The sequence below is a fragment of the Taeniopygia guttata genome, chromosome 2, assembly GCF_048771995.1.
Source record: "Taeniopygia guttata chromosome 2, bTaeGut7.mat, whole genome shotgun sequence".
Lineage (NCBI taxonomy): Eukaryota > Metazoa > Chordata > Aves > Passeriformes > Estrildidae > Taeniopygia > Taeniopygia guttata.
The window spans coordinates 39,021,415-39,044,909 of NC_133026.1; the positions used below are offsets into that span (position 1 = coordinate 39,021,415).

Genomic DNA, 23,495 nt, shown 5'->3' on the forward strand with positions numbered 1-23,495 from the left:
TAATCAGAATAATCTAATTTTCAATGTCATTTAAGTTACCATATTCAAGGTTATAATAGATCATATTTCTAATAAAACATAGCAATTATGTAATGAATAATACAAAGCTGCAAGGCAGAGTTCAAATTTACCTTCCTCAAAAAAAGAAAAAAAAAAAAAAGGTTAAAAAAAAATAGCAGGAGTGGCTGGAAGAGCCAGTGTACGTGAAGGCAGGCGACAGGCCGATGTCTTCTGGATCTGTGGTGTGTTCCCCTGTGGTTTAACTGAGGTTCCTGGCGTGTTGGCTGGGGCGGGTTTGCCATAGCTGAATGTTATTTCTCAATAGGAAACCCTGGGCGGGCTCGAATTCTGTAATGGATGTGCTTGCTCTGTGCCTGGGGAAAAATGATAGCGTGCCAGGTGCTTATGAAATGTCTTCCATGATTGTTTCTCTGTGCTCCCTGTTAATTTTGATATGTGTCTGTAGAGAGATACTATCTCACTTAATTTGAGATGTTTTCTTCTGGCGATTGTTATCCAACAGCTGACATGGTTGATTTCTCAGAATCAGCTACAAAATATGCAGGTTTCAATGTGTTTTGGTTTTGTAAGCCCCTTACACAATTGTGTACTTTTATTTGCTTTGTCCATTAGAAATGAGTTTTGTGTTTGAAATGGGCTTTGTCTCCAATCATTCTCCATATGTCAAAGCCAAGTTTTGGCATGGAAATTTATTTTAAAATAGTTTCCTGGCTTTTTTTAAGAATGAGCTGTTTTGCCTGAAAGAAAACATTATTTCATCTGGAAATCACAACCTAGGAAACAAATCTATTTATAACTACCTGGCATTCTGCATATTTTAGTGTGTTTGGCTTGCACTTGTGCTGCTGTTAATGTGAACAGGAGTCTCACTGTCCTGAATTGATGGCTCGTCAGTTTGTCGAGTGTGATTTATTGCTTCTGAGATGATTGTTTTGTTCCTTTCCATGTCTTGAAGATAGGAAACTCAAACTCCTTGAGTTGCCTCATCTTTGTGCTTTCTTCCACGAGTTCTCAGGCCTGGAATCTCCCTGGAGTGTGCAACTGGGTGTTGCTTTTAACCATGGGGTCAGACAGCCTAATTCAGCGGCAGCAGCAGGGTTGCCAAGACTCCCTTGGTTTGAGATTTTCTGAGGTTGGGAAGATCTGTTGGGAAAGACACCCTTATGGACTGCCATTCCATACCATTTAGCACAGTTTGTTGAAGAGTAATGTGTGGTATATGTTGGGCATTTAGCCTGATGGAGCACAGTTGGTATTGGCAGTAGGTAAGCATTTTGCTTATTTGACTGAAATATTTGACTGAAATATTTGACTGAAATTGGCCACAGCTGCTAACTTCTGCCGTAATTAGAATTTTTTTAGCAGCTGCCACTGGAGTTGGAGAAGCAAGAGCGTGGAGGAGCTGTGCTCCTGTGTTAGGGTTTCCACCCTAACAAACAGCTTGGTGCTTCTGGATTTCCCAGCTGCAGTGCTGGGGATCAGCCCCACAGCCGCACGTGGCACCATCGGCCTGCCCAGGCTCAGACAGGACAGGTGGCTTCCCAAGGAGCAGGAGGACAGGCGGGACAGCGAGCCTCTGCCCAGAAGGGAGAACTGGCAGGTCTGCAGCGTTCCTACCTCAGTTCACCTCTCACTTCTCACTGGGTTTTACAAACAAAAAGAGTCATTTTGCAGACCAACCTTGTGCCCAGCACTGTGCAATTACTGACTTGCTCAGTGTGCTTTATGGTGCTTTTGAGGTTTGTTAGCTTAACGAGTAACTTCCAAAATATTTGGGGACAAGAGAAGTGTGGTTTTACAGGAATGCAAACTGACTGGAAGCACTAGTAGTTGTTGCTACAGGAACAAAACCGGCTGTTACACAGAGCTCTTCAAAGGTCACGGGGATCTCCAAGAGGCAAAACTGCAGTGATAGCAGTTCAAATCATGAATTTATAGCTGATTAATCATTTTAATACATGAAAGGAGCTGTCTGTGTATCTTCTGGATATCTGGGGAAGTGCGGGTTGTGCAAGTAGTAGGAAAAATTGCATTGTGAGTGGCAAGTTCTTCTCCCCTGGACATGTTTGTGCCACTTTTGACAAATGGATGTACAAATATTCACTATTCCATGATTTTACCTGATTTTCTAGAAACTGTTGAAGTCTCATGGGCTGGATCCCAGCTTATCCTTAGCCAAACAGTGGCTAAGTTTGGTGGACCTGAGGGGTTTGTGTTTAAGACTGGACAATTCCCTGCATTAGGATGTGCTTGAAATGACCTCACTCAGGCAGGAGAATTGCTGCATGGTTACTAAATGAGAGCACTGGGGTTCTCCAAGAGAAGCTGTTTGTGTCTTCTCTGTACTTATTTCCATCTACAGCAGGCCCTGCTTTCCTTGAAGAATGCATCTGACCCTGATGCAACTTTTGTGCCCTGTCCATCACTTTGAGCAGAAGAGGGGAGGTGTATCTGAGGCTAAGGAAAAAGCAAGGCAAACCTGGGGTGAGGAGAACAGACTGAACAGGATAAGGGGTGATGTTCTGCCCCTCTACCATCAGGGAGGAGGCTGAACATGTGAAGGTAGGGGCTAGTTCCTAAGGCAGCAGAAAGTATCTTTGCCAGCTTGTGAACCCTGCTGTGGCTGCCTGGAGGTTTCTGGGTGTGGAAGTGCAAGTCCTGGCGTGTGTGTCAAGGGGATAGGGAAGCTGTCACAGGAAGATAGATTGAAGCAGACGTGCACAGGTGTGGGCGTGTGTCACTCAGCCTTCTGAGACGCGCCAAGACCTGGCTTCCTCACGTATCAAGATACACCTTTTTTCATTCTCCTTCCCCACACTACCACCTTATTTATTCTTCTTTAACTTCTGAGAGTTCTCATAGGGCAAGAGAGCTTCCACACTGTCCCCTGTTGGGAGCTTCTAATTAGTGCAGCCATCAAGTCAGAATTTAGTGCACAAGTAATGAAATTCATAACCTGAGTTTTCTATGGCAGCATTAACTGTGACACAGATTCATCACTGGCGTATCATCATTAAAAGGCAGTGGAATTGCATCGAGGATTGATGTGATCATATGCATGTAAAGATCAAGATACCAAAAGGTGTGATTTATGTAATATAAGCATAAGCTGTAATCTAAAATCCTTCCCACATGCAGTGTGACAGTTCCTGTTCCCAGAGCAGTGATGGTTTTTTAAATTTACTGCGTAAATGTGTGTGTCTATATGTTTTTATTTAACTCTTTTAAACATAGTGTTGTCTTAAGGTCTTTCTTTTTTTTTTTTTTTTTTTTTTTTCATGTTGATGTATAACTGTAGTTAAATCTTCCCAATAGTTTGGTGTTATTGAAATGTTTTATATTTTCGGAGCTTGGGTGTTATATGTCAGCATTTTAATCCATTATCTTACAGGGAATATGGAAACACTGACATATCTGATGCAGTCTTAATGAATAAAGTAAGAATCTATATATTATTCTGGATTTTCATTATTTTAAAAGCTATCAGAGTCATATAAGAAAGTTAATGAGGAACAAAAAACATCCCTAGTTTTCAGGCTGTGTTACTTCTCCCGTTTCTAACCTCTGATTTGCACCAAAAGAGAAAGAGGACAGAGCTGGGCCAATTTGGTGAGGATGACTGACCAGCAGCTGTCCCTCCGGTGGCCTTTGGAGGGAAAGGGACATCAAGTACACTGCAGAAGGAGCAGTACTGGGGTAGCAGAGGAGCATGGCAGGGTTCCTGCCAGAGTTATCTCCTGACCTCTGGGAACCCTTGGCACCTGCTTTGAAGCCTGGCCTGAATAATGCGTTCATCTTCCACAAAGAGTTAAAAACTGTAGAGCGAAGTAGTTGTTGAGGCCGCCTGCTTGGCAAATTTATCAATCAGCTTGTAGAGCTACAAGTAAGTGGGGCTTTGTGACGAAGGTTTATTGCTCTTTGTAGTTGTATAGGAGTTAACGGAATTTTCTAAGGAGCTCTTTTATCTCACAAGTACAGCGGTGATTAGGATTTGTTTCTGAAGTGCAGTGGTAGTTTGCAGCACTCGAGACATACCTCTGGGTCCTGGATGTTTTTTCAGTGCAAAACATGGTGCTTGTGCTCTGCCCTGGGGTCCAGCAAACAAATCATAGCATTTGCTTGAAGGGAAAACTTGTAAGAGGAAGTGGGGGGAACCATCCCCCTAAACCTGACTACACTAGTAGCATTGTACCTTTGCAAGGAATAACCATTTTGGTCCACTCTTGCTAGTCTCCTTTGGGTCTGTGTTCTCCAAACACCAAAATTGATGGTGTTCAAGGTTATTAATCCAGGGGGCTGCTCAGTATCCCAGCCCTGAGCCAACCAAGCACATTACTAACTTCAGTTAGGGTCTGTCACACAGTTAAGTCAAGTTCATGCTCAAAATGTGAATGACTGGCATCAGAATTCTCTCAATTGTAAATTCAGACTATTAGTGAGAAGACCAGAGCCATACATTGCATGGATTATGTGCCTAATGGCCTCGTGATGGAGAAACAATGTTCTCCACATATCTATTCCTTGTTTTCTATTACAGACAGTATGTTATTTCTGTAGATGCCTCTGACTCTGATGCTTTCCCAGCCCATGATTTTTTATGCTCTTTATGATTGTTGTTGTTCACTGGCATGTAGGAAGCGACCACAGAAGATATTGAGATGGGCCTGGGGAACCCAAGCTGGCATGGAGGTGGCTTTGTGCTTCCTTCCCTATGACACAGATAGATGCACTTTCTGGGGCAGGACAGTACAAATAAGAATCAGCAAGTCTTTGGCCATCCAAAATCCCTGGCCATGCTCACATGTGCCAAACCCACCAGCTGCACCCTCCGAGTTTAGGGCCTTGTTTTAAATATTGTGAGGTTTTGAATACTAACAATGTTAAGATTGGTTTTATTTATCCAGTAAGATTTAGTCTTCAGGGTGTTTAATATTGACATGGAGTCTTTGGGGAGAAGGATTGATTTTGCTTGGCTTTGTTGTAAAGCCTTATGCATCTGGTTACACTTAAGACGTTAGCTTTAGCTAACAGCAAGACTCTTGATAAAGTTCACAATTACTGGCAATACTGCGGACATGGACTTATCTCCTGGGCACGTTTTGTAAAATTAAGCTATTTTCATTAAAAGAACAAAGAGCAGCATGGTGATGGAGCAGCTGTCATATTTTATTACAAAACACAAATATGTGGGAAATCAATTACAGCATGAGTGAGCACAATGCATATTTCCAGTAATCCCCCACGGCCGGGGGAAGGTAGAAGGCTGATCTGAGTGCAGAAGCAGATGGCAAGCAACTTTAGATAGCTTCACTGCCATTTTTTCTCTTTCAAGTGTTTGTACTTCTGCTTTGATCTTCAGAACTTGAATTTAACGTGTTTTATCTTCTTTTGTTTACTGTTTTCACATTTAACTTTCCTTTTAAATAACTTCTGTTTGCTGGAGTTTGTATTAGTGTGGGGCTTTATCTTCCATGCTGAGGTACTTAAGAAGAAAGAGAGTTGCTGTCTTTTTTTAGTGTTGTTCACATCCAGTAAAATAGTGACTAATTCACTGCAGAGGGTTTCACCATCCACAATGCAGAACTGTAGTCCTACAGTAAAAAATCCCACCTCACAGAGTTACTAAGACACTGTGCAAATGAAGTTGCAGTAGACTTTCCTGGAAGGCAGATACCATGGGATTGTGATGACACACCCACAACAAACCCCTGTGGAAGTTTGGTTTAATCACTGCTCACTACATTTAGTTCTTAAATTATTTTTAAATGAATAAGCTGGAATTAGTGTCCTCTGTGTATATAACATTTTTATAGTCAACTAAAATAATGTGTGTTTAAAATAGCAGCATTTTACAGTGATTTGAAATAGAGCAGCAAAGGCAACATAGGTTGATCCAAATAACTCCATGTGATCTGTATCTCTGCTTTTCCTACAGCTGTCAGAAACGACAGGAACAAAAAGAAGAAGGAACCTTCAAAGCAAGAGTCCACAGAAAACTATGAAATGACAGCAGAGTTAGATGATCTCACTGAGAAGATCCGAAAAGCTCACCAGGAAACCTTCCCCTCGCTCTGCCAGCTGGGAAAATACACTACGGTGAGTGTGGAGTATGGTTGGAGGCAGGGTGTTCTGGATATGCCTGGATGATGTGAGTTTTGGAAGCTCTAGACATTTTAAATAGATGGAACAGTAGATTCACTCTTTGCACCTCTAAGCCAGGAAAAAACAGAAGTGTGTGTGCAAAGGCTGCCTGCTGGGGAGAGAAATTGCACTTAGATGTGAGCGCTACTTAGCGGTATCAGTATCACAAGAGACTCCTGGAGGATTAATCCAGCCAAACGACCAGCTCCGAGACCATGAGTCAGTTACATTCCATCATTCATTAGAAATTTGTTGGCTTCCAAAGATGTGATCTCTGCTCGTGCATCAGCGGATTACAGCTTTGCAGGTGTAGGGAGTTCCTAAATGCTGCTGGATTACTGGTGATAGTCCCAAAGCTACCAAGGTCAAGGAAAATATGAAATGTTTAAGTAAAACACTTTCCAAAATACTCATTTGCAGTTTATTCCTAGAATCATAGAATATCCTGTGTTGGAAGGGACCCACAAGGATCACTGAGTTCAACTCCTGGCTCTGCACATGACAACCCCAAAAATTACGCATCCTTTCCCAGTCTACCAAAAGATCCCATAACAGCAAAAACTTCTGCTTCTTTTAGAAATAAAAAATCAGCCTCCTTATCAAGAAGCTCAGTATTATGGGAATTTCTTCAGAGTTGAGCCAGGGAAATAATTTTTCTTTTATACATATATATGTTGCTAAATACAGGGAAAGTATTAACATTAAATTTTCTTTAATTGATTAAAGAAAATTCAATGTCAAGTTTACAAATCCAGTAGTAAAAGAGATGATGAAAAATAACTATTAGGTAATGTTTAGAGCCTTATCAATAGAGAAATGACTGAAATGACTACGGGGCCTGGGCTTACTGTTGGTTGCCGCAGCACTGACTCTTTCAGAGGGATGTGCAAAACATCCTGAGGTAGTCAAGCATGTGCTCTCACTGCTGAGAGCAGGAGTTTAGGAGTGACATGGCTGGGGCACAGAGACAGCTGCCTCCATGGTTCTTGCCCTCCAGCCCCAGCTGAAGATCTGGGACCAATCCTCAGAAGCCAGATGAAATACTTATATCACTGGATTGCTCCCTGGTTTGAGTAAATTTTCTGCTATTGAAACAAACATTGAATTTCTCAGAGTGACATAGGCAAATCCCTGTGTGCTGTCAATATTCACTGTTTTAGCAATCAGGGTGCATTTTATATGGCATAATCTATTTACAAAACAAAGTACAAGGCTCAAAGCTGAGGTCTGAGTGTAAGACTTGGTATTTAAGTGCAAGAAAAGCAAGCACATGTGTGATTTTAGGAAAAGGCACATTTTTCATGTTGCTGAAAGTATTTCCACAAGCACTTTTCACATTTAAATCTGAGCCCCATGTAAACTGATTAGTACTGGGGAAGGAGCCTGTCCTCCACATGTTTCTCCGGTCCTTCCCAGCAGAACACATTAGTACGTATTTCCACGTTACCTGGGAGTTAGCAGAGTGCACTGCAGCTGGTGGGATGGTACTGTACTGCATCCTGGTAATTGCCAAAGATCCTCAAGGGTTGAAAGATAAACCTTGGCACCTCTGCGCTTGCATTAGGTACTGGATGCTGAAGCATCATTAAACTTTTAGCTCTTGAAATGATACAGGTGGATGGAATTGGAGAGGGTGTTGTTGCATAGCACACCCACTGCTGATGCCTTCGTCCTTAGGTTCTGTCTGAACCCCACAGCGAGTTTCTGTCCCTGTTGGAATTTCAGAGCCCTTATTGAGATCACTTGGATCTCAGTAATGAGCAGATGAATCTGGTCTATGGAACACGAGTAGCCAGGATTTTACCGCACTCTTTCTGAGGCTGGATATTGGTTGTTCATATCTCAAGCCTGATGGAACAGCCTGGGGCAGGAGATTTCTTGTTTTTAGCGTTGCTCTGTTGGAAGTCCAAAGCAGTGAACGGCTGCATGGAGCTCAGCTACCTCCTGCTTTGTCATGGTACAAGTTGCAATAACAAAATTATACTGAAAGAGTTCCTTTTGGCTTACCTTGAATTTTAAATTTTGTTGCAATAACAAAATTATATTCAAAGAGTTCTTTTTGGCTTACCATGAATCTTTAAGAGTGATGTAGCTTCCTTCAAATGCTGCATCAGAACTAATAGCAGTGATGCTAAATACTGTCTTCTTGCTGCATTCTCATAGTCTGTGTGTGAAATGCAGAGTGTTTAAATCTCTCTTTTAGGTAAGGCCTGGCAGCAGCTTCGGCATTTGAGGTAGGACTTCAGCATTACGAGCTCATGTGGGAAGGACAGAGTAGTGCTGGGGCTGCAGTAAGGGTCATCTTCCCCTCCAACCACCCGCCAGCCCAGGGGCAGGGGGTAATCCTTTCTGCAGCACTGAGGACACAAGAGGGTCTGAGATGTGGAAGCTGTGTGTGCTGGTCACAGGAGCATGGCTCCGGTGCCTGGGCACCACCACCAGCTGCTGATGGAACGGCAGGGCTCCGACCACAATCTGAGACACTTGAAGCAGAGACCAGAAATCAAAAAACAAAGGAGCACAGGGCCCTTTTTCTAAGTGCTGAGTCCAAGGGGAGTGTATAGGCTAAAAGCCTATGCCACTCTGCTTTTTTTGATAGTAACAATCTAGTACATGTAGAAGATTGCCCCCAGTCCTGCTTTTATGTCTGGTTCTGAGTGCTTTCAGTTGTGAAGCATGGCATGCTCACACTACAGAGCACACAGATTGCTTTTATAACCGTAGAGTTTTTAATTTAATTCTCTAAGTGAGAGGTGAGAAGTGAGTGTTTCTAACCTATGTGGATTTCGTTGAATTTTGTGAGCCTTGCATTTGTGTACTGACAGGGATGGTGGATGGCAGAAACTGTTCTGCAAGAGCAGCCCTCGAGTGCCTTCATTTACATGATCATCCAGACTGTTTCAAAAGAAGATTTTGTTTGTTGCTAAACAGAGCAAAAAATTATAGGAGTGTAAAGTAAAAAAGACCTTACAGAGATATAGTAAAAATAAAAATCTGTTCAGGCATTTGGCTTGTGTATCTGGCTCCTCTCACTCTTGAGTACTGCAGCCTGCATTTCCCAGAGGGAAAGGTTACATGGTGATTCCCCCTCCCTCTCCATTTTGTATTTTTACCTGTAGAAAATGGTTTTGGAGAAGCATTTTCAATTACTCTTTTTTATATCCATCTGCTCTTTAAAAAGAAAAAGTGGCCCCATGCTTTGCATAGTTAATAGAAATCTACTTAAAATAATGGGAGAACAGCACTTGTATTAAATCCCCTGGGTCATTTGACTTAACAGTTGCATTTGGTGGGCAGTGACAAGTACAGTTCTACCAATGATGAGAATCAGCAAGCTGTTTAAATGTAATGGATTCCAAAAGTCCATCATAAACAGATCTGTTTTATTACTGTCATCCAGGTAAGGGAGAGTGCCTGAGTAATTTCTCTGGAGATGTCATACTTTATAGTATAATTGAGTGTAACTATACTGCTTGTCCCTTGAGAGTGGTGTTATTTGTAAGTCTACAGCTGTGTTACATCCAGCCTTGTGATAAAGGGAGGACAAAACAGAAAACAGTTTTGGCTCTGCAGACCCTTGCTGCAGATTCTCCTGAGTTGCTCTTGGCTAGCTGGAAGTGAAGAGGTTCCATATCTTGGCAGCATTTTGTTCTTTGTGAGTGCTGGTCTTAGAAACTACGCAGGTATTGTTCTGTGCCATTGCAGAGGAATATATATATATATATATAATGTGTGTATCTCTTGATACTGGGACTAAGCAGGGACGTGTGCCGTGGTCCTCAGTGAACTCGCTGGAGCTTCAGTGCATTGCTGCTTTTACTAAAGAGGCATCACGAGTGCTTCTGATTAGGGCAGAGTGCCCCTGTGAGCCTTGTTTCCTTTGTAAAGTGGGTTTTAAAGACAGTAGGGATTCTGCTGCTGTGTATGTTTCTATGAGTACCTCATCCCATATTGTTAATGTGGAGACAGAGCAGCCTGCAATGAAAAAACAAAAATGATGGAAAAAATGGGATCAATTTATGTGGCAAAAATGGCTGTTTAATTGGATTTCATAGCAAGGTTGGGCTTTTCCACTGATAAAGATGCCACTAGGGTGTATTACAGTATTGTTCCGCCATATGTGCACTGGTGCATAGGCCTGAAAAACATGTGAGACTGCTCCTGGAAAAGACACCCAAAAACCCGCTTCAGTAAAATATTCAGGAAAAGTCATAGCGTCTGCATCTTTTTCACAGCATGGATAGATGAGATCTCCAGGCAAATTTAATCAGAGTTCTGTTGTGCATTTTTTTTAACCCTGTGTTTTATTGTTCAACCTGTACATTGATAATGAGTCAGTTTTGGTTTTTCAATACTGACAATGCTGCTAAAAATCCAGCTCTTTTTCCTTTGACACTTGTGTTGACATTCATTAACAGATTAGAATGTTAAAACTCTTTCCATTTATAGTATCTCAAGGATAATGTGCAAACCACATTAGCTCCAATGCTGAGGGATCTGGCACCTGGCATAATAAAACACCTGGTTATTTTGTATTTTATTAACTGCTCCTTCTCTTCAGTTTGCATAATAGAGAGTTAGATTTACATTTGTTACGACGGTCGTGCATTACTCCTAATAGAAGATGCGTCAAACTTCCCCTTGCTGGCACTGCAGCATGATAAAGTAACCTCATATGATACTGATGAAGATTTCGTTCACACTTGCTGGTTTCATGCAACGTCTTTTTTTCCAGATGGATACCCTATTGTAAAATGATTTCCTGCTTTAGGCTCTGCTTTGTGTAGCTCTCTGCTATGCCATCTTTCTATGAACTGGATAAACTGCCTATTAAATTTAATTACAGCCTGAATGACTGCACATCTTGATCTTATTTTTCCTCCAATGTACTGTATTTCACCAAGGTCCTTGAGGATGAGATAAAATAAATCTGAAGGATGCATACTCCAGTAGCTGAAAGAAATGTTTCAAAGGGCATTACAATCACTGTTAACTCATTAGTTTTGGACCATTTTGAAGGCAATTCTTTAGGTTTAGCATAATAAAGACATTTTCTTTTGTCATTTAAAAAAAAACCAAAAGAAAATAGAGGAAACTCCCAGAATAAAAATTCAAATAGAAATTATTAAATTAATTAATTATCCCCTAAAGAGAGGAGTAGCAGGAAAGAGCACACATGCTCCTTTGGACTGCTCAGCACAGTCAGTGTTTATTTTTTGCAATTAGGGCCTAATGGAAATATTCCTGGCTCGAATCTCCATGCTGTTCCTAGTGAGGGTGAATGTCAGGCTGGTGGCACCCTGGGGATCTGTCAGGACTTTCCCCTTCATGACTGATGGTAGTGGCAGTGTCTTGTGAAGGCAGCACCAGGATGGGGTCCAGAGCATCACAGCCAAGCTGAGCTCACTCCACTTTGCCTCACCAATCTCTCCCAGCCCTGTGTCCTTCCTGTGAACCAAAGAAAGCTGACAAGATAATGGCTTCACTGGTTTTCTAAGAGGTGGATGTCCTCACCATCAGCAGTGGTGGTGGCAGGCTCACTGGAAATGTTTCCTCCAAGGAAGTGTGATCTGTGTAATTTGAATGCTTTTTGATGGCTATTTAATCTGCCATGTCTGTTAGACTTTTAGGTTGAGACTCTGCTCATTTAACTTTAATTTTAAAGTTAATTTAGCATTTTAACTTCAACCAGCTGAGACTGAGGCAGCTGATCACATGGGCTTCCTCTGCAGCTGGGGAGAAAGCCACGGCTTTAGCATAATTTTATAGGTTAAATTTCTCCTGCAGTGAAGAGATCCACCCACATGCTGAAGGCAGCTGTAATGCACACTGAACTTGGTGGCTTATGAAGTAAGGCATTGGGGGTCACCATCACGCTGGCTGCATCCTAAATAGCATTGGATCAAATGCTGATAGCACACTGCATGTGAGGGCAGAAGGAGAGGAGATTTAAGTATTTCAGAGCTCTGTCATTACCTGCTTCTTGTCACTCTGCTGGAGTCCTGGGTTTATTGGAATGGACTCATCAGGTCTTCTTATGACACCCAGTGTTGGCACCAAATGGGTCACAGCAGATTTTGAGCCAGACTGTTCTTGGCTGACATGTTCAGCTCTTTCAAGGGTTAAGTGGTTATTCCAGATGTATGAAAATGTGAGTTTGATCACAAACTTAACACAAGTTTCCTATGCAGTCTAGAAAATGATGGAGACTTTGAGGTAGGTGAATATAAACATTCCCTGAAAGATGCCACCAGAATGTTCTCGTTACAATTCCAGCAGTGGGAGTGTATGTTGGATGCACCATCAAATGAGCATGTAGCATTCATCAAGGCACATGGGATTTTCCTTAACATCGTGTAAATAAATGCTCTGTAAGTCATGGGAGACTGTAGCTTCAGAAAGCTGTGGCAGAGCCACAGAGCAGAGAAATTAAGCAGAACCAATTTTCTAAGACCTTAAGTATGTGAAACTATGTCCCAAATATTGTGCTGCTTTTTCCAGAGGAGGACCCAATATTCTTGTTCCACTGTTCATTTATATTTTCTGGGGTACAACTGTAAATTGTCTTTCTCAATGCACTTATTATATAATGGCAAGGAAGAATAATGAGGGTGGCATTTGGAAATGTTTAAGTTCATTTGTATTCCTTGTACAGATGGCCTCTGCAATCATAAGTAACAGAGAAGTATCCAAGGAATTTTCAGGCGATTAATCCAAGTTTAAACCAGCATCATCCCAACAGCAAGCTGCACAAAATGCCTGGAATGTTAATAGAAAGTACTTCTGGAAGGAAAACGTGGTTGTTTTTTCCTTCCCTTGAAAACCGTTTGCTGAAAGGGACGTTGTTGATTTATGGTGCCTTCTGTCTGTCCTTCCAGAACTCCAGCGCAGATCATCGAGTTCGACTGGACCTTGGGCTCTGGGACAAATTCAGTGAACTTGCAACGAAGTGCATTATTAAAATAGTGGAATTTGCAAAACGATTGCCAGGCTTTACAAGTTTGACCATTGCAGACCAAATAACTCTACTGAAAGCAGCCTGCCTGGATATACTGGTATGTATTTTTAACGTCATTGTTCTCCTACTAATGTGTTTTCTATTCTTCTTTTTACTGTAATTGACAGGAAGAGGAGGGGGGGAAATATGGCCCTGACCTTATTGTTGTAAAATTGAACTTACTGGGTAGTTCTGGTGTGGTCAGAAGATTACTCCAGCACACCTACAGAGGTGGGTTTTGGGGGATGAGCATACTTCTCAAAATAAGTCCTTACACTTTGTGGGTTTCAGTAAAACACATTCTGGTACTGTGGCATGTGTAACTTTGGAAAATTTTCTTTACTGTTAACAATGAAGAGAGACCTGTTTCTCCTTCCTTCCTCCTTCATCCTTCCTCCTCCCTCTGCATAATCCTGTGCATAAAGGATACCTGGAGAGACAGTCCACTGTATAATGGTTTAGGAATGTACTATACCTGTCGTCATGAGGGAATTTAAGGAATAAGACATAAGTCTTCAGAATTATTGTTTTTAAGGTTTTAGACGGGAAGCTGGTGTTCCTGGAGCCTGTCAGATGCAAACCTCTGGCACTCATATTCCCCTGCTTTCTCCAGTGCTGCAGGTATCTGTGGAAGTGGCTGATGTAAACCTCAGTACAGGTTTTGGCTAAATGTAATTTAATTTTAAACAGGCAAACATACAACCTGCAGGGTGGAACTGTGCAGATGGGCTGGGAGTTTTTCCCCAGACCTTTGCCACTAGGTCAAGGCAAAGCTGTCTTCCCTCCCTTTGTCTCCAGTTGTTTCTGTCATGCTGACCTTCAGAGGAGCCCTCTGGGATCTCAGCATTTCTTTATCAAGACCTTAGAGGTCTTCAGGCTTTTAGTGGCAAACGTGATTCGTATTACTGGTAGTAGTAATAACTTGCAGTAAAGGAGTATGTTCAATGTAAACATATTTTAAATGTTTCATTCTGAGCACAAACCTTCATGTCCTCATTGAGCCAAGCTTGGGCAGTCTAGAAGCATCTTGTAAGATGGCTACTGTAGAGATATTTTTTGTCATGACACAGGAGTTTAAACTAGGGAAGCTGAAGTTGAAGTAATTAATCTTGGAATTTCTAAAAGTGCATTGCTTCAAACAGGATCATGTTGAGGAGGACGTTAACTGCTGTGACCTTTTCCTCTTGTTTTGTCAAAAGCTGTTTGGAAGAATCGCATCAAGAGGACATTGATGAAGGAGGAAGAGGGGTAGGAGAGGGGAAGGGGTATCATTCTTTGGCCTATAGAAAAAGGGAAGGTTGAGGTTGCCCTGCCATGCTTGAGAGTCACCTCTTGTTGTTCCCTTAATCTAGGCACCCATTCAGAGTCAGCCATCTCATTGTTACTGAGAGTGTCCCTCCGTGGGGCAGGGCCATTCGTTACCGATTGCACGCCTGTCATCACCAGCTCTGTCCTGATCAGATTCTGTTACGTTCCACTTACACGAGAGGCAGATGGTATCAAAAACCTGCAGCGTTGCCTCGAGTGTGTTCTGCCAGCAGCAGGGGATGGGAACTGCTTTGTGCCGTGCTGCTGTAACCCGTAACAAATAGCTGATACGGAAACTACACAAAAAGGGTGGGGAGGAGCCAGGATATGGCAAGAACCTGCTCATCCAAACCTTGTACCCTAAAACTTCAGCACTTAAGCTGCCACCCTGTTTGTTTGGGCCATGCCCTGGCTCCATAGGTGTGGGATAACAAATACCCTAATTCTGTAATCCTGCAAGCTCCTGATGCTCTTTGCTGGGGTGGGCAGTGGCAGCTTGCCCTGGGAACGTGCACAGCCCCTGTTGCACAGTGTCTTTGCAGCTCCACTCAGTGCTGCCACTGCCAGCACTGGGTCAAAAATTGAGGGGGACCCTTTTAGGTAGGGGTCTTATCTGAAGTGCCTCGATAAATGCGCTTTCATTAAAGTGAGTAAATAAAAGCCTAGTTGTCAGTTTAGAAAAAGAGAATGAAGGAGGTGGTAAGTGGTGACTTTATTTCAACTAATTAACAGATAGAAAAGTTGATTCTTTGATACGATTCACCACTTCTACTTTGTGGCCATTGGCAACTTTCAAGCTCTAGTTATAAACTTCATTGAGGCCTGTCATTCCAGATCACCTGCTCATTCTGTTTTTTATTTTTCACAAAGCCAGAGAAACTGACATATCCTTCTCTGCTATGCGAGTAGGGCATAGCAAGCACTATAGGAGCCTGCAGCTGGGAGGAGCTGAGGCTTTTCCAAACCCAGGAACAGATATGGCACAGCTAATAGTCCTAACTTTCCTGTGTGACATTTACACAAACTTTATGTGACTATTTTATGTGCTGCTTAAAAAGAAAATGGGATAATTACCATGACACAGTAATGTGTAGTGTGCGCACCGCCTGTGAAATGCTGTATCCATTAAACCAGCATCACCTGCACATAATCGGAATTGCAGTGCCGCTCTCTATCTTTATTTAAGCTGAACATCAGTACTGAAGCAGTTTTAATAGCACATATCCCCCCCTCCCTCAACAAGCCAGTTGTCCTAGTTATGAGTGTTTCATTTTGTTGTGCCTTAAGATGCAGAGCAAACGCTGCTGCCCCTCCTGCTGCACCAAGCACCCAGTGGCTGCTGTGTGAGCTCTGCTGAGCAGGGCCATCAGCCTCAGCAGAGTGCCCTCATGATCCTGCTGCTCTGCCATGCCCTGGATGTGTTCCCAGAGCTGCAGCACATGGGAGGAGCAGCATGGGGCTCCCAGGTAGGGTGGCCAGCCTTCCCTGCCAGCAGGACCCCTTCACTGCCCAGCTGCCCTTCAGCTCCAGCTGTGGAGAGTCTTAAGCATTTATAGACCCTGCCAAGGTCTGTGCTCTTTCTGTGGCTGTGGATGCTTAAGCCCCTTTTAAACAGGCTGACAAAGGAAATGGTGCCAGGAGCTCAGTAAACTCCGATGGGCATGGGCCAAAGAATTGTTTTATGTACAAACAAACACTAACTCCGGAAGGGAAAAAACATCAAGCTTCCTGAGGCAGCTTGAGGTGCCAAATTAAGATCGTGGAATTTATATGTTGTCTGGTGCCAAAAGTTTTAGGGATAAATATTACTAAAATTCAGTCAATAACCCTTGTAAAAGTGAGTGCTTCTGTCTGCTGGTACTCTGGCCCAGCAGCAGCCAAGCATCCCCAGCCTCACTGAGTTCTGGCAAGACAAATGTGGAAAGAATCCAGAGTCTATCTTAAATCCAATGGATAAAAACTTGAGGAGTCCTTAAATGCTAATCCTTAATGATGTAATTTTTGCTTTCTGTTGTAAGCCCCTGTGCGTTAATGCCAGGCAGGAATTTGTGTGTGCAGGACAAGCTGTGCTGCTGGGGTTTGGCAGCACCATAAGGCGTCATTGCTTCAGAGTCACCTGCCCGGGTTTGTCCTCTCAAGGAACTGGCCCAGCCAGATGAGGCAGCTATTGTTTAGGATTTCTTAAAAAATAGGCCCACCTTGCCCTACCTAATCTGTTTAAAATAAGTAACAATTCTGTGGTAGCAGCAATGTCATAAATGCAACTTTCTGTCTGACTTTGGTTTTGTGCCTCTGGTAGGGTTTTTGCTTTGCACTTTATGACAGGCTCATAAGAATCCCTAATGCTTTACTATATAAATATTCCTTAAAAGAAAGGGCCCTTTAATAATGAGGGAAAACTTTATTTATGGCTCCAAGTGGCATTTAAGAGCAGAGTGACAACTAAAATACTTGGCTTGGTTGCAAAATCTAAACAACATTGAGGACATTGGGAGTTCAGTTTAAAATGGAGAAAGATACCGTGATTTCTTATTTTGAAGTGCTGATGTTTCCCATATGTTCTTCAGTGAATATGAGCTTGAAATCAGCTTTACTTTGACACTGGAAATTTGCCCAAGAATGGTTTAGCAACAATCAGCAATATCCATGGCGTTTCACAGATCCTGATGAAGGACAGAAATTAAAAAAAAAAAAAAAAAGGAAAAAAAAAAAAAAAGAAAAACACCCATTTCAAATGATCTGTCTTGGAGTTTAATAACAGCGTGTTGTGGGATAATGTCAAAGGAATGCAGAGGAAACCTGAGACCTGATTGCTGCAGTCAAGTTAAGTGCACTGCTGAAAACACATAGTTGATCTTCAGCAGTGCCCGTGCCCAGCGGAGCTGCTGCAGGCTCCTCCAGTTGACGGCTGGTGCAGCACTTGGGGTACGAAGGCCTGAAGGCTGCCTTCAACAAAAACCTGTCCTCCTTGCTGCCAAAGCCTGGAACTAGCTCAATCCCACACGACTTTATGTTTTAATTATAAATGTTGCAGGGCCCCTGCAGGTCCCTTTCTGTGCATGCCCCTTTCAGGGGCTGGTTTGAGGCTGAGTAACCTCACCCAAATTTGTTCCCAATAAGGATCCAGCCTGGAAGTTCTTCCTCTGTTTTAGCCCTGGGGTCTCTTTGCTGAGCACTCCTATCATGCACCCCCAAACACAGTGGGGCTTGTGGCACTGGGGAACAAGCGCAGGGAGCTTTGCTGCGAGGGAGCCAGCAGCCAGCAGCCTGGCGTGTGGTGGCAGGTGTGTGTTCAGCCTCTGGGCTGTTGGGAAGATCACTCCAGGGCACCCCAATCCCTCTGGGCAGGAGCTCTGTGGCAGCTGGTGTCCAGACCTACCCTCCGAGGGAGGACCTGGGGGATCCATATCTGCCAGCCCTGCCTGGACAGCTGCCGGGGAAGCTGCAGGCAGCCTGGGGAATACACCACGGCATTGCCCAATTAGGCTCCCAATCCTGCTCTGCTGATTTGTTGGGAAGGGAGTCCTGAGGCTGTGGAGGGAGGAACTCTCCTTGCTAAGGCTTACCAATTGAAATAGCACTGGAGTCAAAGGGGCTGCCTTTCTCACTGGCTGAGCTAAGGGAAAAGCAAACCAGGTAAGAAGTACACAGCCTTGTTCCTCCCAAAGCTGGATACCTGATCTTCTTCAGCCATGCACCCTTACTGGAAGGCAGCTACTGTCTGTGCAGGCCTCAAGTGGGAAGAACTGCGCTCCAATTCCTTTTGCATGCCGTTAGAGAAGTGAACCATCAGCTCTTGGGTATCACACGAAATATGTAGCTTTGGAACCTTTGTTTTCTTGAACACCAGATATTCTCCAGGTTTCTTCTCCTTTCTATACAATCTTCTAATGATTTAAAAGAGCAACCCACTGTGAACTTCAGGGAAGAGCATGGCCAGTGGTTACTGGCAGTTCCAAATGTGGTAAAGATGGTGCCTCTTACTTACAGGGTGCTGTGCTTTATAATGTTAATTTTTTCTAAAGATCCTGAACAATACATTGGCTACTACATAAAACCTAGCAACCAGCAGCCTTTTACGATGGCATATATTATGAATATTTGTGGTCACCGAGGAAGTAATGTGCTGTGTGTTTGTATTTGTGACTCTCTTGGTCATCGATTTAAGTAATTTCAAGAAGTTACTCTAATTCGGTGGTAAGGCAACAATGCCATACATGCCTGTCCAACCACACAAAGTTTCACTGCTTCAGTGTATACCCAGAATGTGAGATAAGATTATTGCCAAGACAGAAAATAGTTGAAGAAATACACCCTATTAAGTTTCTTACCAAGTTTCTTCTTTCAAGGAACCGAAGAAGAGAAATAAAAGCTTCCCTATAGGTGTCTTACAGACTGTGTTCTTCTCATTCCCCTCCCTGTTTATTTGTTTATTTGGAGCAGTGTTGCCAGACAAATATGAAAGTGGGAGAACCAAGCCCAGACTGGTCAGGTGCCGTATGCTGGGGCCTCTGACTCTGAGCCTCAGAAGCTATAGTAGTAATTAAATTCTCCCAGTGCTCTCTTATATTCATGTAAATGTTTTTTGTTGTATCTTTAAAACCAAGTAGGATGGGAAATAAATATAGTCAAGCCCTGAAAAAACACAGCTGTAGTCTTAGCTAATCAACCTGACTTTGACAGGGTTTCAGTTCAGTTTAGTTTCGGCATAAGCCCTCTCCCACCTCTGATTATTTTAAACATTAAGCACTGATATATACAACAGAAATATGCCAACATGATGGACGCCTCTTTTATTTAGTCCTTACGGCCGTGTTCATTAATTGCAGCTGCACAGATGATCCTGTGCCACAAATCACGGCACACATCCTGGGTGTGCTCTGAGAGGTGGAAGCGCACACGCTCCCTCTCTGGCTGTGCTGCCACCTCTGCTGTGACATGAGCACTCTTCGCTGCCCTTACCCCAGAGGCATTTACTAACAAAATGTAGAGAGAGCATCCTCGGTGTTTTATTCATGTGTTTTGCATTCCTCCATGTCCAGCTAGAGGTGTGAATCCCCGTCCTCCCCTCGAAGGCTCTTTCATCTGGGGTCAGCACTGGGTGGCTGCCGGCGTACAGGCAAACTTGCCAAAGCCAGCAGTGCCTGGGTGTGCACGGGAATGAGCGACACTGCCAGCAGCTTTGCACCAGGCAGGCAGGGTCTGCCACCGCTGGGGCTCTGCAGGGGGAAGTGCCAGAGCCTGCAGGAAGGCTGGGAGCCAAGAGGCTGGTGAGGAGGTTTGGTGTTACAGCACACAGAAGTAACAACCACCAGAAAAGAAGAAAAGCTGGGCCAACTCCTCAGACCACTGACCAGGCTGCCAGTAGTTGTGCATGCTGCTGTTTAGAGTGCAAAGTTTGATATTCCACTGGGTGTGAGCTCCCAGCTGACAAGGCGAGCAGTGCTCCAATGAAACCCTACCTGCAGCTGCTGGGGAGATGGAGGGCTTTGTCCCCATAGCAGTGTTTGCCTGTCTGCCCTTGCAGAAGAGGGGAAGGCAGCCCAAAATTCTGCCTCTTCAGCAGCTCACAGCTGTCCACACTCACTGCCACAAGCTTCCACAGACCAACACTGTCCTTGTCAAAGATACAACTGAGGGAAGTGCTACAGTGCAAAAGCAATCTCAATAGCAGAGAGATATGCCTTTGTTAAAGAAGTGAGATGCTCTTAGGATCTTTTTGGATCATATCAGCAGTTCATCAAATCACATTTTATAGTTAAATGTAGATGGCAGACTAATGAAAGAACTGATTTGTGGGTATCACTGTAATGTTGGTGACCTAAGTGGTGAGAGTTGCTCCAAAGTTTTGGTTATTTCATAACGAGGGGGAAATTTCTGTCCTTAGGTTTGTGTTACAAGGAATACACATAACCAATAGAATACATCTGTGTTGTATCTGAGAGTTTTTGTGTGGATAGAACTGCAGTTCTAACTGGAGTTTGTTTTCAGATTGTTCTGACACAGCCAAGTACGAAAGTTCCACGGTCATTCGCTGCTCCAAGAAAATGCAGCAAACCTCTCATCGATCAAATTCTTCAGATTCCCTTTTTCTTTTTTTTCCACAGATCCTTAGAATTTGCACAAGATACACACCAGAACAAGACACCATGACCTTTTCAGATGGCCTTACCCTAAACCGAACTCAGATGCACAATGCCGGATTTGGCCCGCTGACTGATCTCGTGTTCACATTTGCCAACCAGCTCCTGCCTTTGGAAATGGATGACACAGAAACAGGTCTCCTTAGTGCCATCTGCCTAATCTGTGGAGGTACCGTACTGCATGAACTCTAATGCATTTCAAAAGGACAGACATGATAATGTCTTCATTTATGTTCTACTTGTTTTCCTTTCCTTTACTTAAACATATTATAAATATATATATATATATTTGTAACATTATTATATGTAATATATAAGCTACTTAATGCTAAAGGTTTGTGATAGTAACTGGTTTTATTATTTTTATAGAAAAAAAATTACTGAAGTCATTCTGTCAAGCAACCAGTCCTATTGTTTGCCTGATAAAGGGCATTGAGATACCTCACAGATTGGTAGGAGTTGGAAGGGACCTCTGGAGATCAGGTCCTGCTGCATTTTTGCTAAGCAGTGTGTGGGTACCTGCATGAGTGAGCTTTCTTACAGCAACATGCCCAATTACACAGCTTTTACTCATAAATATAATTGTGTGCATCTGCATTGGTTTCAGTCACATGGAAGCCATTGGTGATAACTTTTTTTAGCAAAAAAATGTGTTACACTTCCAAACTGGGGCTGAAGGGAACTCTAAAGAGTGATTGTAAATTAAAATCATAGGCTTAAAATACAAAAAGTGAAGTCTCAGATAATTCAGATAATTTCCAAAATAATCTGTAAATTTCTGTTGGTTTAATCACTTGGTCTCTCTCCTCCTTGACAAGATCTGTGTTAGCAATAGAAATACACCTTGTCTAGCTGGGCCATACTGAAACACAAACTGGGTGCTACAAGTGAGTGTTTGAAACACAAGAGTCAGCCTTTGTTGGCAGTGGCCCTTTAGTACAAAATCATTCCGATTTTATGTGTCTCTAACCCTAACCCATTAAAAGCATTGATGGGCTCCTAGACGCCAGTGATATGTGACTCCTGTGTCCTGGTGCAGAGGGGTGGCATTTGTTGTCATTCAAGCCAGCACTGCCATCTGCTGATCCCTGATGGTAACTCATTTTACTGTACTAGTGGTAACAAAAAATAGCTGTAACCTCTATGAGTACCTGGGTTGCCTATCAGTGACATATATATAATTAATTCCAAAATATTGTTTGCAGCAAGGTGTTTTCCTCTTGAAGAGGGAGGTGCAAGAGCAAACTGGTAATTCTTGACCACCCACATGACAAACCTTTCCAGTCACCAAGGAAAAAAATTAATCCAAGTTTCAGGAAGTTGTGGTTTATCCTCTTCCTATGGAATGCTCACTACAGAGTGTGCATTGTTTAGTGGAGAACAAAATTCATGGAATTTTAATCTAGAACACGGAGGGGATTCTGTGATTTGTAGTTTATTTTAAAAAATAAATATTTAAAATCATATGAGTGATATGATACTTTTCTACAGATCGCCAGGACCTTGAAGAACCAATGAAAGTGGATAAGCTTCAGGAACCCTTGCTTGAAGCACTGAAAATTTATATCCGAAAGAGACGACCCAACAAGCCTCATATGTTCCCAAAGATCTTAATGAAAATCACGGATCTTCGTAGCATCAGTGCAAAAGGTACAGTTTCTCCTAATAGCTCAGCAGGAGTGGCAGTGTTGCATTTCAGAGGAACTGGCCTAGACACCTGGGTTGTTCTTCCCAGCTTCTTTATGCAATTCCTGCCTTGAAATTGGTTTTGCTTTAAACATGCATGGTGCACATGCTTTGTATCACCACTGGCTTTTTTAAAAAGTCTGGTTACAGACTGCAGAAAACACTTGTGCAACCAAAATTCCCCTAAACTATGGTCTGAGGTATTTGAGATTCAGAACTGATTTGATCCAGCATTTTGGAGATTCAGCCCCTCTAATCCAAACTAACCATACCTAAAACACAGATCAGTTTTAACATCTTATGCAGTCTTGTATGTGCTGGATTGATCCTGTGCAATTCATAGTCTAAGCACCGTCACACATTCTTCTCTAAAGTACAGGGGCAGCTGAATGCTTTCATTTGATCAGAACAGGTTCCCCAATGTACCAGTCTGAAAATAGTATTTCTCTATCCTTATTCTTATGGTGGCTGATGCAGTTTCTTCTGGTGGCTAATGCAATTTCACCTTCTTACTCTGCTTACTCAGCAACAGATTTCCTACCCCTGATAGATGAGCAGGCACACAAGCTTGTATGTACAGGTACCTGTGTAGGTTGGATCTGTGCTTTTGGGAAGATTACTGATTTCATTTGACATGGTTTGGTGGAAGACTCGGGGGGAAAAAAACCCCCAGCAGTTAATTCACTCAACTAAAGATGCTTGTTTAAATTTAAACTTAACTGCTCCACTTCAAACAATATAAAATCCAAGTTAAAAGATTAAGTTATAGCTATCTTTATAAAAAGAAGTGAGCAATTTAATTGGATTGATTAGAATCAAAAGAAGTAACTTGGAAGGGAAACACCAGAGCTAGAAGAAAAGTATCCTAAAAAGGAACCACTTTACCAGGTTATCTAAAGCTTGCAGTTTACCCTAAAGTAAAACAAGCTCCATCCAGCTGAATCTACAAAATAAACTTAGAGCAGTATTGAGCTATAAAAGCAGTTAGGGGAGCCCTTTTGTTCTGGTGTTTGTACTCATGGGAAATCCATTTCCACTTCCCTCCTTCTTTACCAGTGCCTTCCTGCTCCTCAAGAACACAACTCCTTATATTCAATTCACAAGAAAGGCTTCTTTTCATTCTGACATAAGCATTTAACTCTAATTATATCATTAATGTTTCATAGTAGAACTAAATCATACCAAAGGATGGTGATGTC

General features: G+C 42.7%; 1 protein-coding gene across 11 annotated transcripts in view; it reads left to right on the forward strand.

Annotated features, from left to right (window-relative positions):
* The window catches only part of RARB (retinoic acid receptor beta), a 319,701-nt gene that overhangs the window by 293,101 nt on the left and 3,105 nt on the right, over nucleotides 1-23,495 (forward strand). For all 11 annotated transcript variants that reach the window (XM_072925727.1, XM_030266967.4, XM_030266968.2 and 8 more), the window contains 4 exons: nucleotides 5,957-6,117; nucleotides 13,041-13,217; nucleotides 20,575-20,779; nucleotides 22,102-22,260. In XM_072925727.1, coding sequence (XP_072781828.1) covers nucleotides 5,957-6,117; nucleotides 13,041-13,217; nucleotides 20,575-20,779; nucleotides 22,102-22,260 — 702 coding nt within the window. The remainder of the gene's footprint in view (nucleotides 1-5,956; nucleotides 6,118-13,040; nucleotides 13,218-20,574; nucleotides 20,780-22,101; nucleotides 22,261-23,495) is intronic.